The 19,065-nt window shown below is 30.6% G+C and overlaps 1 protein-coding gene across 2 annotated transcripts in view; it reads left to right on the forward strand.

Annotated features, from left to right (window-relative positions):
- Positions 1-16,492, forward strand: part of LOC145285843 (wee1-like protein kinase 2) — a 52,818-nt gene extending 36,326 nt beyond the window's left edge. For both annotated transcript variants that reach the window (XM_080134286.1, XM_080134285.1), the window contains exons 5-10: positions 490-618; positions 1,903-2,007; positions 4,994-5,139; positions 10,382-10,489; positions 12,030-12,175; positions 14,310-16,492. In XM_080134286.1, coding sequence (XP_079990412.1) covers positions 490-618; positions 1,903-2,007; positions 4,994-5,139; positions 10,382-10,489; positions 12,030-12,175; positions 14,310-14,433 — 758 coding nt within the window. In that variant the 3' untranslated portion in view covers positions 14,434-16,492. The remainder of the gene's footprint in view (positions 1-489; positions 619-1,902; positions 2,008-4,993; positions 5,140-10,381; positions 10,490-12,029; positions 12,176-14,309) is intronic.
- Positions 16,493-19,065: the final 2,573 nt, after the last annotated feature.

Below are 19,065 nucleotides of genomic sequence, written 5' to 3' on the forward strand. Positions count from 1 at the left end.
TTTGTGTCTATATATTTATCAGTTTAGTATAGATTAATTAAAGCTATCATGAAACAATTTTATTTCAGGAAGAAAAGATATTAACTGCATTGATTGGTTTTTCCTAGCTATTTCTGTTATAAAAGAAACTTTTTTTTTTTTTTTTTTTTTTTTAAGACTTTTTTTCTTTTTTTTTTTTCTTTTTTTTTTTTTTTGTTTATTACTTGAACTATTGGTCTCACTTTAGGTGTTTATTCTCACGACATTTCAGTTCATTTATCTGGAGATACGTCTGTTCAAATTTCTAAATTCAATGGATTCCAGAGTTCAAGAAGTTTGGCAATTACGTCGGCTGAAACATTGAGAACAGTAGTTTGAATAATGCAGAAATTAATTTTTTCGTGTTCATTTTTTTTACTTAGAACATTTTCATGAAACAACTTTTTGTTTTATAATTGTTCAAACAATTATAACCTTCCCCTTTTTTACCTTTTTTTTTTTTTTTTTTAGGTGGTAGTTTATCTGAAGCCATGAAAATTCCAGTCTCTGAACATTGTCTAAAACAAATAATTCTTCAGATTGCTAACGGTTTGAAATATATACATTCCAAAGGATTGGTTCATCTTGATATAAAACCAGGTAGGTTTTATTTTCTATTTAACTTGAATCGTTTCCGTATCTTTCTCTCCTCATTCTCATTCAATCATAATTTAATGCAGTTGACATTTGTTTGAATTATTTTTGTTCTTAAGCCTTTTTATTGCATAGAACTACCAAAATACTCCATGACATTCTAGAAGTAAATTCATCAAATAAAACGGTTTCACACCATTTTTTAATTTCAAAGATTTATAATGCTACTAAATCTTGTCTAGAATAATCTAATTTTGATCAAAATTGATTAAATTATTTTATTTTTAGAAAAATGCCTAAATTTTAATGCTTAACGTTTGAGAAAAAATTGAAATACAAGAATTATGATTAATTGAAATTTTTTTTTTTTTTTTTTTTTAGACTAATCAAAAATACTTGAATTTTAAAGGAGCTTTCAACCAACAAATACTTTAAAAACTAATTGCCTAGCAGCTAAGTTGTAAATTTCATAGAGGTTAATGTATTAGTTTCAAAGCCCATACACACACACACGGGCGCACACATTTCACAACTGATATAGTTGGGCTCCTTTCGTATATTGTGAATTTTCTGGTAGTAACAGTTAAGTAAACAATATGCAGATTTAGTTCTAAATTTTAGAATTTTATACTTTTTAGAGGTCATATATTAATATTTGAGCTAGTATCACTGTCATTAGGGATATGTGTGAGGAAATGCTTATGTATTGTTAGCAGTGGGTCATTTGTTATGGATGACCCTTTTCTTTTTTTTTTTTTTTTTTTAGTTTGCATTGTATATTGTTGGCTGCAATTATTGGGCATTATAAACGCTTGGGAGGAAGCCAGCTCAAGCAATAGTCCCCTAAATAAAATCCAGATAATTTGGGATAAGATCTCTTGCTAAACATCTCTCATGAGTGATCCAACTACATCAAATTTTAAAAGCAAACTACATTGCTCACCTAAAAGTCAAATTAAAATGTTTAATTTTATTTGAAATTAATTTCGGACTTGTTTGAATATAAATTTGATTCAAACTAAAGCTAATTATCCTTATCTATATGAAATGAAGATTCTCGTTTATTATCTTAATCCCCCCCCCCTCCCGCAGACAAAAAAGGAATTGGTCCTAGTAATTTACTTTTTTTTGAAATTTTGCACAAACCTTGTCATGGTGAAAGTAAATTTTTCACTCGTGGAGAAGGACCCGCATGCTTGGCTTGTTTTAAAGAAAAATTATTCTGATTCTTAATGTCGTATAATAATACTAAGAATAAAATTATGAAAAAATAAAAATTTTCTTTTTAAGGAAATATATTCGTCCATAGAGAAGACTCCTCATCAGCAGAAAGTGGCACAGAATCTTGTGGAGATGACGAGTCTGATGTGATAACTTTAGTTAAATATAAAATAGGTAAGTACACAAAGTGAGAATATTTTTTTTTTTACTTTAAAAACAAATTACGTACCTATTTAAATTGACATTTTTTTTCTAAATGAAATGAGAGGATTGTCTTTTGATGGCAAAAGATAATGTTAGCAGAATCTGAATTCATCACATTACCTGAATTATAATCTATTTTTGTAAAAGCTGATTCATGACCCATCAGTTCAATGTACATTTGTGTATACATGTGCTTTTAATCGGTCGTGAAATTAAATTGTATTTATTGGTAACTTATGAATATGCATTGTTGAAGAAATTGCATGATTCTTTTTTTTTTTTTTTTTTTTTTTTTAAATTTTCCCCATTAACATAAAATATAACATTTTGTATTTTTTGTTCTCCATGACAAAATACGAATATTTATTTTGGTTCTTTGTTAGTATGGTATTAAAAATTAGTAACAGAATACAGTACAGTATATAATAAACATGTATATAATCAAATAACATAAATAACACCGTAAAGTGGGGCAAATACTGTAACCAGGGGCTGGAAAAAAATTGTCTTCCATATCGTAACCGGAAAAAAATCGTATCCTAGGGCTCTATTGTACTTCAGTCAATTTTAACTGAAAGCAATATCTATGTCGCAATTAGTTAAATATGACTGAAATATTACAAAGAACGAGTATTTCCATAATTTAATGAAAAAACGATTTTATGCTGGTAACGTGTGATGTAAGCAAAAGGGAAATAACTTATTTCTCCCGAATTAACCAAAGTTTTTGAAAGTTTTTACAAATTACCTCCCTTGTTCGTATGCGCGCTATTCAGTTTATTATGTGAGCAAAACTTGCAACTTTCTTCAAGAACTATTTTTTTTAATAATTAATTTTCTACCTTATTGTTTTTCGTAATTTTTGGATGGATTCATTGCTGCAACATGACAAATAGCTACCATTGGTTTTATTTGAAATTCAATATTTCTATTTTCAAATTTTGCTATTTTCATGAAAAATCTTAATCACAAAATTTGCATAATATCAAGGCTAGTTTAATCACTGTTCAAATATTTAATTTTCATTTTAGCTTTAGATGTTTGAAGCTAAAATAAAAATTAAATGCTTGTATATTGATTAAACTCATAGCTTTCATGTGTGAATTTTGTGATTAATATACACCCCCTCCTCTCACTACTTCTCATTTAACCCCTTTCTTCCATTTAAAACACTCAATGTGCATACAATGAAAAACAAAATTATCAGTTATATTAGTTTTTCTATGATTCAATGAAACATGTGCAAGACCCAATAAAATATGAAAAAAAAAAGTATATATTTGGCTTTGGAATGGTCATTGGCAATAATAGTATGTACGTTTTCATTGAGAATGGTGCCAATTGGAAACCTTTAAAATTTTTAATCAAACATTTGTGTGTATGTGTGTATATATATATATATATATAGTAAAACCTTGAAGAAATTGCTCAATACTATTGCAGAGCAAATGTTTTATTTTTTTTTTTTTGTTACTGTTTTATCTGCTTAGTTACACGTTTCAGTTACCGGATCGCATTATTATTAATACGATTCGGTAATTGAAACAGATAAAACGGTAATAAAAAAAATAAAACATGTTCACTGCATCTTCACAGATAATTGTCATCTTTTTTTTTTTTTCTACCAAATCTGTCTTGTAGCCAATTATCTGCACACTTCTTCATTCGGTATAGGTCTTTTAGTATTATGCTTTGTATATTAATGTTTTTTTATGCCAGCGTGTTATGTTACCAGATATGTAAACACATTAAGAGCAGCAGGGTATTCTTCCATTCAACTCTTGGAAGTCAAAATATTTATTTAGCCTTTCATAGAACAAATTTACTATATTAATGCGCTAATGTATACTTTTTGTTGCATCTTTTTATGCTTTTAAAATCTAAACAACTAAATAACAGTATTTAAAAAAAATTAATCTTTTCCAATTAAAATTATGGGTCCTGCAGAAACCTGTTTGGAATTTAAATTTTTTTCCATTTCTAAAAGTTAAAATTGAGACAAATTCCATAGTGTACATTTTGTGTGTTTTTTGTAAATATATATGTAAAAAAGTGATAGACAAAATATCTATTTCTATATGACTAGCCTGCTGCTCAGTCATAAAATACATTAAGATATACTTCAATTTATGGAGATTTCATGTTTATTATTATAGAGACAATACTCTATTGAGAATTATATTTTACCCGATATATAGTAGTGGTTTTAAAAGTTTAACAAAAATGACGTGGGTACTTTTAGCTAGAATTTAAACCAAAATATAGTGCTCTAGCCATATTCGTTACTGTCTAAGCTAATGACAGGTAGATACCCAAACTTTAAAAAATTAATCAACTTTAACATATAAATGTATATTTGCGCAGGAGCACTTTAAGTTAACTTTCAGTTTTGATCCCTTAGCTCATATACGGACAGTCGTTTATTCACACACAACTACAGATTATTCATTTTAACTATATCGGATTGGAATATTACCAAACTTCATTGGGAATGATTAAAATTCTGAGTATATAAGAATTTTCTTTGTTTCTTGATCTTACCTAAAGACTACATTTCACTCTTGAATTACCAATTTCGGTTTGATTTTCATTTTTATAAACATTTTTATAAACATTTTTCATTTTTTTTATTTTTATGCCCACCATCATATAATGCTGTTTCGTACAATGCTAAAACCAGCAAATTTTTAGCGTTATATGTATATATTTACTAACATTTCTTTCTGCTGAAAATAAGAATTTGGCATTCTTTGAAACTCCGCGGAATAAGGATTAAATATCTTTGCTTGAGATAGTCTGTTGAAAAATAAATCTTGCATGTAAATTTTAATTTATGGCTTTAATTTATGCTTCTTGTATACGTATGGGTCTAATATTATATCTCTACATGAGACAATCTCATAAGCAGGGATCAGCCTTTCTCTTAGCAATAATTTATATTCTTTTAAAATTTCAGGTGATCTAGGTCACGTAACAAAAGTTGTTAGTCCGAAAGTTGAAGAAGGAGATTGTCGTTATCTTCCAAATGAAATTCTTATTGAAGACTTCAGTAATCTTTACAAAGCTGATATTTTTTCGTTAGGCCTCACAGCCTATGAAATGGTGAGTTTCTTTTCTTTCTGAAATTATATTTCATTTCTTTCTAACATCATTATAATTTATTTTGTCTTAATGTGGACTGATCACGGTAATCACAAGTAAATGCTTTTTTTTTTCCTATAATTTCCATAACTGTTTTTCTGTGACTATTCTGATGTGCAGAAGGACTTGCATCTGTTGTCATTCTGGATATTTATCACTTGTGCTAATATCCTTGCGAAAGATATAAATCTAGACAATGCCTACAACAGGTCGCTAGGATCTTCAATGCATGAATATTGTACAACTATTATTAAATAACAATTACCAGAAACATTTGTAACGTGTTAGTAATATCCAGGAATTACTCGACTTGTATCTGTATTATTTGGAAGTACACTTAAAATTACTTGTTTTTATGCAAGTCTATAAAGACAAGTAATCTCAATTATAATAAAGTAACCATTATATTTCATTAATGATGAGGCAAATCAGTTGTAATTAAATTTAAAAAAAAACAAACTTGTTTTAATTAAACAAATTAAGAAAAAAAAAACTTCATAGACTTATGAAACAACAAAATACTTGCTATCCTCCTGACCTGGTTGAGTTGGCTTTCTTCTGAAAAAGTACAGTTTGTAGACTGCTTTTGCCAGTCTTGAGCCAAATCAAACAATATTGTTATCCAATTTCATTGTCTTCAAATCTAATTTGTTCCATAAAGTCCACTTTCATTTAGGATGGTGACAATCTTCACATAGCCCCTCATGTAAGTACCCAATGTCTTTCTAGAAAGAATTCTGATTAGAAAAATATTGTGGAAACCAATGGCAACAAAAAAATCTTTGAATTTCTATGATATGATGATGTTTGTCCAAGATCAATTACTTGTGAGCCTCATGGTGCTGTAAGGTCACCTTGGATTCTCAAAGTGAGTTAGTAGCTCTATCGAGCACACAAGTAGTTGATATTCAGCAATGGGATTGACAAAGTTTCAAAATATAACCAAAGAAAAAATAGTTGTGGATATACAGAAGCGACATTCACCCGAGGCGAGGTGAATTGGCTTCCTCCAAAGGAAGAAGTTTTTAGTAAATATCAAATTCACAAGCCATCCTCGGTCGCTTGTATATCCTCGTCAGGGGAGATGACTACATTGTTTTTTGCAACTCTTGCTGGGAGGTGTTGATGTTGTCCTGTTCTACATACAGTATGTATTCCCAAATGGTCACCTATCTGATACTGACCAGGATCAACATTGCTTAACTTTGGTTATATGATGAGAATCAGTTTGTCAATGTGATTGCCATATATAATAGGTATAGTGTCCAGATTACTGGTAATTAGCAATTTTTATGTTTTTATTTTTTTGGGGTGGGGGTGGGGCTAAAAATCCCAGTATGTGTCCACTCTAGGTCATGGACCTAACTTGCATGGCTGCCAGGTCTCTAAGTATAACTTTAATATGAAACTAGAGAAAACATAACCCTTTTCAGAAAGAAGACTCAGAAATAACACAACTTGTTTAATATGAGTTTATCAATTTTACTTTCTTAAGAATCTGCTGCTATAAATAACCCTTTCTGTTTACAGGTTTTTTTGTTTTTTTTACTCTATTGTAATTATCTAAAAATGCAAATTAAGATTTTCATTATGTCGTATAAACATTTTGTGAAATAACATATTTGTGCATTGACTGCACAGACTGTGATCAACCACTTGTTGTGCTCGTCAAAATTTGGTGTTCAATTTTGACTCCAATCACAATTTCAATCGTGTGTTTTCAGTGTTTCAACAAAATGATTCTCTCCAAACAAAACCACAATTCCAGTTGAAAACAAGTTTTATTTCAAAGAATGTTGCAACGATACTATTTATATATTTTTTTTATACTGAACAGGCCTGTATATTAATTTTATTTTTATTTCTGACTATTATTCTCATCTTTATTAGTTGTTGTTTTTCACGACGTTTCGGACAACTATTCCTCTGGCCTTCGTCAGGTGGTAACCGTGATGGATAGGAACTTCGAATCTCCTAATTGCATTCTCAGCAATCACTGCCATCCGTAGTTGTTGTCGTCTCACCACATTTTGGGCAAGTAAACCTCTCGCACGCTTTGGGTAGGATTGAAACCGCTATCTTCAGACAATATCCATCTGGAGCCGTAAAGATTCAACGTCTTTATAAACTGCGCCAGGGGCCCCGAAGGGCAATCGAGGTTGGATTCTTTGATTATATAAATCCACATTTATTTATTATCTGATCTTCCATAGTCGGGTCTGTACCGATTGGTATATATATTATTCCTTAATTGGAATTCATTTTTGAGATGAGCATTATATATATTAATTTATTTTTATTTCGGACTGTTATTCTCATCTTTATTAGTAATTTTCATCTTTATTGGTTGTTGTTTTTCACGACGTGCCGGCCAACTATTCCTCTGGCCTTCGTCAGGTGGTAACCGCGACAGATAGGAACTTCGAATCTCCTAACTGCATTCTCAGCAATCACTGCCGTCCGTAAATGTGAAGATAGTGGTTTCAATCCTACCCAAAGTGTGCCAGAGGTTTACTTGGCCAAAACGTGGTGAGACGACAACTATGGATGAAACATGTTTATTTTATTACATTTTCATCCCAAACAAGGCACATTGCCACTTTGATGTAGGGGGCTACTATCAGGGACATAATCTACAGGGGTACTATGTGGGGAGTTGGGCAGCAAGATGTCGGTTCACGTTACACTTGAACTTCTGCATGCCAGTACAGTTGGGGAAGCAGGAACCCAGAAGGGAATTCCAAAGTCTAGTGGTTCTGGGGAAGAAACTACTGGAATAGAAGGCTCTCTTACATCTAGGGATCTCAACTGTGAAGGGGTGGGATTTTGCTGCTTGTCGGGGGGGTTTATGTCGAGGGCGGGGGTACAGGTGCTTGCAGTTCGTCAGAGCATTCATCATTAAAGTACTTGTAGAACAGGCAGAGGGATGCAACATTTCGTCGATGGGACAGAGGCTGAAGCTTAGATGACAGGTCAGGACTTATCAGGTTGGCGATTCTCTTTTGAACCTTATCTAGGAGTGAGAGACTAGTAGCAGATGCACCAGCCCTAATATTACAATACTCCATACATGGGCGAATGGTGGCCTTATTGAGGTACAGGATACTTTCGGGTGTTAGTAGCTTTCTAGCACGGTAGGGAGAACTTAACTTTTCCGCAGCGGTCTTGGCAATACTCTCAATGTAATTTTTCCAACTCATGTTTCCTGTGAATGTTAGGCTGAGGAGTTTAAAAGATGTACTTTCAGATAAAGAGTCTTTGGCCATTGCTATTGGTTGTAGAGAAGGTTTCTTGTAATTATTGAAGGAAACAAGTTTAGTCTTGGCAGCATTGAATATAACCATCCATTTTTGTTCCCATTCCACTACAGATTGGAGGTCATCCTCTAGTGTTTCTGCCATTTCTTTAGATATGTGTTCATTTGTTTTCCTGTCATGTCTGTTATAGAGCGTGGTGTCGTCTGCATATATACCCATCTCACAGACAATTTTATCAGGGAGGTCATTTATGAATATTAGGAATAATAGAGGTCCAAGAATAGACCCCTGAGGCACTCCCGCATTTATATCATATCATTTAAATGTATGATCGAGGACAACCTGAATTTTTCTCTTATCTAAGAAGGATTTAATTATGTTAAGTATTCTTCCAGTGATACTGTATGATCTGATCTTCTTGAGAAGACCTTCATGCCATACCCTGTCAAAAGCCTTAGATATATCTAGAGCTATCGCTCTGCCCTCCCCTTCTTTGTCAAGTGAATGGTATATATGTTCAGAGATTACAGTTAGGATGTTTGCCGTAGAACGGGCTTGCCTGAATCCGTTGTTGGTCGGTCAGAAGTTTAGCATCTGTAAGATGATGGACTAGAGCTTGGTTAATTATGGATTCAAATATTTTGGCGAAAAGTGGGAGGAGACTAATGGGTCGGTAATTTACTGGGCCACTTCTTTCGCCAGAATTCTTGAAAACTGGTACCACAGAAGCAGTTTTCCAGCAGGCAGGAAAGCAAGATTAAGGAATTTGTTGTAAAGTTTGGAGAGAACCGGAGCTACTTCGGCGGAACACCTTTTTAATAGCACAGCCAGGGTGAGATCAGGTCTACATACTTTTGAAGTGCCAAGATTTTTTATGATAGCATGCACCTGAGACGGGGTAATTTTCAGATCGTCTAGTGTGGCGCCTGCCCGCAAAGGAAAATCAGGGAGGAGGTGGTTAGCGGGTCCAGTGTGGAGTTGGAAGCAAACCGACTGGCAAGCATGTTAGCCTTCTCGGTTGCTGAGCAAACAACCTTATGATTGTTGGATAGTGGGGGAATTGTTGATTGCCCATTATTTACTACACTGTTGTAGATTTTCCAGAAGTCACGCGTTCCTGATTTCTGTGCTTCGATGCGTTTTTTAGTGGTTTCAGTAAATTCTCTTAGCTGTCGCTATTTCTTTCTTACAGTAATTTCTGGCTTCAATATACTTCTGTCTGTTTGAACTAGACTTATGTCAGTTAAACCTACGGTACGCATGCTACCTTTGCGCGATGGCAGCTGCACAAGTAGAAGTGAGGCTTGCTATAAAATTTCCGCGTGGGAACATGTGCTTCAATTGCTGTTTTTTGCGCAATGTTCAGCAGGAAGTGAAAAGATATTTCTCCATGGGACATCTCTGAGATCCCTGATGGTTTCCCAGTCAGCCTTTTTATAATATCTCGTTTTGAGCAATGGCTCTTCCGTTTTGGCTCTAGAGTTTAAGGCAATTTCAACTATTATCACTACATGGTCAACATTCCCAACTCGTAACACAATCTTTGGAAACTGTGGTCAGAAACAGATCTAAAAGTGATGCGTGTTGTTCTTGCTGGTCAGGGAAACTGGTGAGAAACGTAACCATCTGTGATAGGGAACGAGATATAGAGAAGCTATGTGTTGTGCTACCAGCTGCGTCTATGTAAGTAGAAAATCCAAGCCAGTTGTTGTGGTGGACATTGAAGTCATGTATTTAACGCAAAGTTAAATGGAAGATAGATCTTCATATCATTCCCAAGAAAAGAATATTAACGAAAATGATGTAATAATCCAGATCAAATGTACCACACTTGATTCTCAATCTGAAAGACATTTTGTATCGTAAAAGTTAAATGTATTTTTGAAAACAAAGATTTTTTTTTTTTTTTTTCCAAGTAAAGTATTTTTTATTTTTATTTGTTTTAGGGTGGAGGTGGTCCACTGCCTAAAAATGGTGATCTTTGGCACAGTATCAGAGAAGGAAACTTGGCATTTTTGCCACAATATTCCATTGAACTTAACCAACTTTTAAAGGTGTGAACACTATTTTAAGATCATTTTTAAACTGGCTAAATACTTGTGTTTATGAATAGTTTAAAGTTATTAGTTAAAAAATAAAAATGGAATTAAATATTTAAATGTATGAATTTACCAGATTATTCTTAATTTTAAATTTAGTAATGTTTAATGGTTCAATTGAATTAAACCCTTTTTTTTTTCTTTTAAATAGTTTAAAATTTTAATATGTAAATATTAAGATTTGAAATTATTTAAAGTAAAAAAAAAAAAAAAAATGAAAATTGAATTGATTGAATTAAAAGTAAATTTAACCCTGGTTTTAATAGTTTTTAATCTTTAAAAATGCAAAAATGTCAAAATTTAGACAAATTTCTATCTTTTATAAGACCTACAAATATTTTGATAAACATTTAAACCTATAATTTCAGTTATTTTCATTTATTAAAAGTTGAATTATTCTTGAATTGTTATTCAAGTTAGTATATAAATAAATTCTCTTCAATTTTGGGCCCTTACCAACTTAAAACGAATATACTTCTGCATTCATATGCAATCTTCAAAATAAATTTCAAGTGAAATATTAATATATGAAACCAAATTATTTTCATAATGAGCATCAAAAATAATAAAGTATTAAAAAATAAATTGAAAATAAAACATGTTCTCCAAAAAGGTTGCTCAGGAGCGTATTAATACTGTATCTTTCCTTTTCGATGATCAAACTTTTTACCAGAAATGGAAACCATCATTTGACTTTTGGCCAAACTTCCAAGAGTAATGTGCGTTAAATTGGAACAAGAACAGATGCATTTTTAGAAATGCATCCATTATAACTGCATTTACCAAGAAAAATGTTATTTGAAATGTAAAAATATAAATGTAACAGATCTATGAAAATTCTATTTCAAACATAAGCATGACATAGTGACCAAAGACTCGTCTATTATAGTTTAATTATATCTATTTGTCAAGGGTGTGAGTTCATATAGAAATGTTTTAATTTGAATAAAATAAAATACGCATCAAGTGCGCTTGAAAGCCAAATCACAACGTATTATTAGGAAAATAAAAAGATATTTTACTTGTTTGAAATTTATAACAAATATATTTCAGAGGTAGACTCCATCTTTAGTGTGTTTTGTTTCTTTTTTCCTTTTCTTCTTCTTTGCCATATTGTAAATTTGGAGAAAGAACAGTGTAAAGAGCTGCACGGCAAAGAGAAGAAAAAAACCCAAAAAACCCTGAATATGGAGTATATCTCTGAAATATATTTGTTTAAAATTTCAAACAAGTAAAATATTTATTTTCCTACTTTTCTGTTGTGATTTGGCTTTCAAGCGCACTTGATGCGTATTTTCTTATATCTTGTGTATTTTTTTTTTATATATAATCTTAACATTTAATTAAATAAAAATATATCCCCTCTTCTCTTTAAAATAAAAATTTAAAAAAAAAAAAAATTGATATGGATTCTGTCATTTATTAAATATTGTATTTAAATTAATTCATTTGAGTTGTCTGCACTTGAAGTTAATGATTTTCTTCTCTTTTTCAGAGAATGGTACATGCTGACCCTGAATGCCGTCCAAGTGCCTTTGCTTTGACCAAAAGTCAGGTCCTTTGTCCACAAGCTACAAAATCCAAAACCCAGTTATGCCGAGAACTGAATGAAGAAAAGCTTCGGAACAGATTACTTGCAAAGTAAGTTTCTTAACTTTTTGCCTTTTCGTCACGGAATGTTGGTTATAGTCAGCTAACATACTTCCTAACTTCTGGCATAGCGCTACCGGAAGCAGTGACGAGGCAAATTAGTTCCTTCACTTTTTTTTCTCTCCTACCTATATCTCCTCTGTGCATGTTTTTCGGATTGTTCTTTTCTTTATTTAATAATCATTGAAAAGCTTTTTCAGTTTTATGTTAGGAATCTTTTATTTTTTTTTTTTTCATTTTTTATTTTAAAACTATTTTGGAAATTTTATGTATTGGATACATTTTTTTAATGATGTTTGAAATTTTATTTTGATTTCAATTTCATTTTTATACTTTCATAAACATTTTTTTTTATACAAGTTCAAATACAATACTTTTATTTTTAAAATTAAAAAAAAAAAAACTTTATAATTTACTAAAATAAAAAAAATAAAATTTCAAATAAAATAAAAACTTATTTTTTTTTCTTGTATTATTAAAAGTGCAAATAAAGACTAATTGTATTATTTTTATCTATATAATTTTAATGTTTATTGTATACTTTTCAATAATGTCCTTTGCTTATATTTTATTTCAATAACTCGCTTCGCAATAGAAATATTGAAGAACAATAAAAAAAAAAGTGAAGGAACTGATTTGATTTGTCTTCGCTTTTGGTAACGCTACATCGGAACTTAGGAAGTACGCTAGCTGACTATAACCGGAATGTTAGCTCAAAAAATTTAACAATTAAATCCATTCTATTTTTTCACATTATTTGCCATGAAAATTAGATGTAAAATCTAAGACTAAAAATTGAAATCAAAGAATATTTTAAAAATGTTTTGAAAGTTTTCTAACCAACTTTTTAATGCAGCACTTCAATAATATATAAATAGGTAAAACTTTGAATGAATCACACTTAGAAATCGGGTAGAACGTGAAGATTGAAATTGCACTCTCCTTGTTGTTCTCAAAGAGTTACTTGCCCTTGAACTTTTAAAATATTTATTGGTACTTGGGCATTATAATCATATATCTAATAAAAACATTTTCAGTGGAAATACTTACGTAATTATGTGTCGTGTTGAAATTTGTAAAATTTCCAAAAATGGGGGAAAATGATAAAGTAGAAAAATAATTACAAGAAAATAAAATGCATTGAATAATGCAATTTTAACAATTTGGTTTATTGCAGTCAATTCCATATGACAAACTAAGTTATCTCCTTGGTTTTCAATTTTTCTAATTTCAAATTAGAAAATGGTGCAGTATCAATCTTTTTTTTTTTTTTTTTTTGTAAAACAAATAATTCTTGCAGATCATCTAGATCATTGTTCATAATTTCTTAGAAAACCTTTGAAAATGCAGACTCGTGTAATGTATTTGATTTTAGCTAGCCTTATAAACTTTTTTAAATGATTTATAAAAAAAAAATAATAAAGATGAATGATAACAGTATATCAGATATGCTCTGAATATTTTACACTTTAAGATATTTCAAGAAAATTATGTTTAAGATACGTTTGTTTAACTAAAATCTTATTTTTATTAAATTATTTTAGTAAAGATTTAATTAAAAAATTACTTTGAAGTTGTATTAATGCCAGATCATGTGTGTTTGTATTTCTTGTAATTTTGATAAATGTACGTGTTGCAATATTTTTGCCTTATGATATATGATCCCGTACGGTCGGGAGATTCTATTTATAAACGATGCTGCTAGGAACTGACGAATCAAATTAATTCACGTTCTGCTACCAGCCAATCACAAACCAGAATTACTCCATAAATATTAAACCTTTTTCTATAGCAACCTTGCATGTGTTTTCTTCATGTCAACATGGGAAGAATCTTTTGTTCTATCTACTGAGAACTGCTCACCTCCTGGACTTGTGTAACCTAACGATCAGAAACTGTGCTGAAACTAAACATGGCTTACAATTCTAGAGTATGTTTTAATAATTTCGAAATTAAAAGAAGGAAAATTTTTAATAAATCTCTAAAGATCCTGTTTTAAAAAAAATTGTAAATACGACGATATTTTGTAATCTTCAGTTGTAAAATAACTTTAAAAGTTTTTAAATGAACCTTTTTTTTTCCCCCACCCCAAGTCATCTAATGTTGACATTTTTCCTGATTACAGACAACTGGAATCGAAGAAATGTTGCTGTAAAAAACCGACGGACAACTGCAAAAGAAACCTTTGCAAGGCTTCACGTTTGATTGGACATGGTATCAAACGATCTTTTAGTTTGTCTGATATTTAATGAAGAGGTTCTTAAAAAGGAAAAAAAAAAAAAAATTAAAGCAAGATTTATCCGTGGACTGGTGTTAATAAATAGCATTGCACAATCATTGCCTTTCTCATTCAAGGGAAACTTTTTTTTTTTTCTTTTTTATCTTAACTATGTTGTAATCTGTGAATATTTAATAGAATTTTTAATATGTAAATTAAATTTAGTGTTTTAACATTTTTTACTCTTAGCTAATTTTAATTTATTCTCTAAAATTTAAATTGTGTAGAGTACAGTGAAACTTTTTTCTCTATTCTATGAAAACAATTTTTTTAAATTTAAATTATAAAATTCATATTTTTAATCAATTTATTTTCTATTTCAACCAGTCATTAAAAAGTAAATTAAAATTTCCATTTACCAGATTGTTTCTTTTCTAGATAATTGAAAAGAACAAAATAAAACACTTTTTTTTTTTAAGTTGATATTTCATTAAATAGGTTCTTAAACTCAAGTGGAAAACACAGGATGTCCCAAAATGATCTGACATTTGTTGGTCAAAAAAAAATTAAATTACAATTAAATAAAATATTTTTCTTTTAAATGTACGTAGAATTCATTGTATTTCAGTCTGAAATGTTAAATCGGCCAAATGTTTCCCATCATTGCTATCACACAATTTTAGACATACACGGAAGTTTTCAATAACTCGATGCATCATTTTGGGTGGAGTAACAGCAATTTCAGAATAAATATCTCATTTTAATTTTTCAAGAGATCGAGGCTGTTAGCTGAATACTTTGATTTCAAATATCCCCACAAGGAAAAATCGCAGGAGTTTAGATCAAACGATCTTGTAGGCCAACTAATATCATCACGCAAAGAAATCAACATTTCTTTAAAAAAAAATGCATGAATATAAATGAATTTTGACTGAATTAAAATAAAATGGCATTCTACATATATTTAAAAAAAAAAAAAAAAAAGTATAAATACTATTTTATTAAATTTTTCTTTTTATCTACAAATGTGTCGGATCATTTTGGGGTTCCCTATATTAAGATGTAGTCCTTAGGTTTTTATCATTTAATTAAAAAGGTGATTTTTTTAAAATCAAAATTTTAATTTGGCCTAAGTCTTAGTTTTTAGCTTTTAAACGATGAGATTGGTATTTTTATTTTGGATTTAAAAATGAAATATTAAACATTTCTATTTAAAAAAAAAAAAAAAGAAAAAAAAAAAAAGGCGGGGGCTTTCAATCTTTCTTGCAAGTCCCCCTCTCTACGTACGTGTTTGTGTATCTCCCCCCCCCTCTCTACGTACGTGTTTGTGTATCTCTCCCCCCTCTCTACGTATGTGTTTGTGTATCTCTCCCCCCTCTCTACGTACGTGTTTGTGTATCTCTCCCCCCTCTCTACGTACGTGTTTGTGTATCTCTCCCCCCTCTCTACGTACGTGTTTGTATCTCTCCCCCCTCTCTACGTACGTGTTTGTGTATCTCTCCCCCCTCTCTACGTACGTGTTTGTGTATCTCTCCCCCCTCTCTACGTACGTGTTTGTGTATCTCTCCCCCTCTCTACGGACTTCTTTGTGTATGTCTCTTCCCTTTTCTATGTACCTAATAAAATTACCTTTCAATTTAAAAAGAAACTTACAAACGTACTCCCTTAATTTTCCTCTCTTTGCTTATTTATAGTCCCTGCTTTCTTAGTTTGATCTTTGCAATTTGTATTCCAATTTAAGGCCTCTCTCTAAATGCTTCATTTAATAGTTTTAAATATATAGTGAAATATTTGTAGATTATTTTCTGATAAAAAGCTGTCCTTTTTATACATACTTGAGACCAAATCTCCCTATGTACAGAAATCCATTTTTTTCTTCAATCCAGAAGACTGTATATATTGTACAATAAATCTGTCATTAAAATAATCTGCTTTTGTCAAAAAGAACAAAAATTAGTCTGAATCAAAATTGCTGAACATTTTTCAAACTGTAAATAATCTTTTTGTTACGGAAGCTGATGTTGTTAACCATTTTCTTTTTTTTTTTTTTTTTTTCAATTTTCATGACTGATTAAAAATGAAATCTGAAAACTTTTTGTGTTTGTTTTTTCTTTTACAAATTTATTTTTAATACACACATTTGTATTTTTAATTTTTTTTCTATTATTAAAACTTGCCTCAAAGTCATTTTAATAGACAATGAACTATTTTCATTACTCAAATATTTAATTAAAAAAATAAAACAATTTAAGAATTAAAAGAAATTTCTTTTAGTTCTTCATTATTTTATTTTTAATTTCGATAAATATTTGGTTTAGTTTTAATATACAACCATATTAACAAACTCTCAATTTCTTTATTTCTATATCTGGTTTCTTTTAAATATTTTACCAATGATAGTTTTTTTATTTTTATTTTTTTTTTAAAAATCTGTAATTTCACACGATTTCCGAAATTATTTCTTATTTTTTTAAATCAAGGTTTGTGAAAAAATAACTGTGGAAGATTCTCTTAAAACTTATGAATAAACAGGCAATTAATAATTTAAATGTTTTATTTTTTTTTTTTTTTAAATCGAAAAACCAAGTACCCCGACTAAATTAGTGCTATTTTTAAATCTCTGTCCGGTTGAAAAATACAGGTCTCTGTCTTTTGAGAACTAACTTCGGAAAACTATTTGAAAAACTTTGACCCCGTTAAAAAATCCTGCATCCAGAAAATAATTTGTTTTGCCTAAATCTAGAAAACCCCCAACTTAGCTAACTATATATTGAACTAGCAGAGAGACCCGATGTTGCCCGGGATTGAATGATGATCAACAAATATTTCACATTCCTATATATTTATTATCATCAAAATCTGTGAAATCGCCCGGGAGGAAGCGGCACATGCCTTCATGCAGTAAAATATGTTATGCTACATTGCACTCTAAAGAACCTACTGTTTCTTTTATAACATTACTAGCATGGGTACCCAGCATTGCCTGGGTTGACATGAAGTTCCGTTTGAAATAGACCTGTATACTTATCATTTTCATCATGGGTAATGTGGATACCCCCACAACAAAACTAAAAGAACGGATCAAAATATGTAAATGTAATCGCCCCCAAAAAGAAGTGTGATACCCTCTCCACCAGATATTTCGGCAGAAGGGCTACAAAGAGAAGAAACTATTCTCCGGATATTGAGCACTGGGAAGACCCCCCCCCCCCAAGTAATTAAAAATAAATCATTGCAACTTTTATTTCAATAAAAATAGCAGCGAATGCCCGTGTGATTGCAAAAAATAACGAACAAAAAAAAAAAAAAATATTCCAAAAACAATTAAATGAAATTTTTCGTCATTTTATATTTCTAATGTAATCCCACCCCTCCCAATTGTATTTGTCATATTTTGGGGTTCGTTCAGTTTTATAAAATTGTTAGGTGAAAGTACAGAATGTTCTTATATAAAATAATAAAATTTATCGTTATTTTATGTTTTAAATGTAATTCCCACTCCTCCCCACCAAAAAACCCCCCCGAAATTGTATGTCATATTTTGCCCCCCCCCCCTCTCGCCAAACTTGGAAAATGCTAGAGATGACATGTCTCGTTGAACGCTTTGTGGCCCAAAAGTGGGTGCTCATTTTGCATTAAATTTATATAGAAAAGTGATTCCCCACGCTAAAATGTTAATTTTTTTTTTTTTTTTTTTTTTTCCAAATTTTTTCTTTCATATTATTTATAAAGACTGTTTAAACGTATTAGGTCCCCCCAAAATAGGTCTTAATTTTTTTTTATAGGGGTTAAACGACGTTGGGTTGCGTCGTAAAAATTAACCATTTTTAATTTAAGATATTAAATAAATTATAAAGAAAATCTGTTTTGCAGGCAATTAAACACACTTGCTATGGTATAATTATTATAATAAAATCCTGAGCAACACCGATTACATTTTATAAACAAACAAAGGAGCAGATAATGTATGGGATGATGGATTTTGCTCGCATGGAAAATTGGCCCTGTGGTTTGACTAACTCTGCCCTCGTGGGGATGCAAGTAAATGAGCACATTAGTTTTAATTATTTTTCTTGAACAAATAAAAAGGTTACTTAAAAATTAAGAATAAGCAAAAAAAAAAAAAAAAAAATTCCTCCGAATTAAAAATAAAAATAATGATTCAGCTTAGAAGAATATTTCGAAATGAAAACAAATCTATTACAGAAAATATTTAATAACGTGCTCCGTTTAAAACAATTTTTCAATTAAATTATCACAGTTATCTCTCCTTTGGTTTTCTGGTTTGAAAATTAAATGGTTTCAGATTTCAGATAAAATAAGTTAAATCAAATATAAATTGAAATTTAAATGAACTAAATAATTAAGGTTTTTTTAATTAGTACAGTTGAAACGAAGCTATTATGTCGAATAAGTAATAGCATCGAGCTAATTATTTAAATAGGTTTAATTTAATGTAATATGCTAATGACCCTAACTCAATGCATGTAGATGTGGTTTGAAGAATGATATATATAGAAATTACGTATAAAATATAATGTCTCCTTTGACAAAAGTATCTTATCATGGGCATTAATATTTCTTGACCAGGAGAGTTGTACACACATATGGCCTTTATATTTCTTTGATCATTGGGAGTTGTACACAGACAAGCACACACACA

This window comes from Euprymna scolopes, chromosome 10, assembly GCF_053919585.1.
Source record: "Euprymna scolopes isolate OS-2025 chromosome 10, ASM5391958v1, whole genome shotgun sequence".
In the NCBI taxonomy this organism is placed as follows: Eukaryota; Metazoa; Mollusca; class Cephalopoda; order Sepiida; family Sepiolidae; genus Euprymna; species Euprymna scolopes.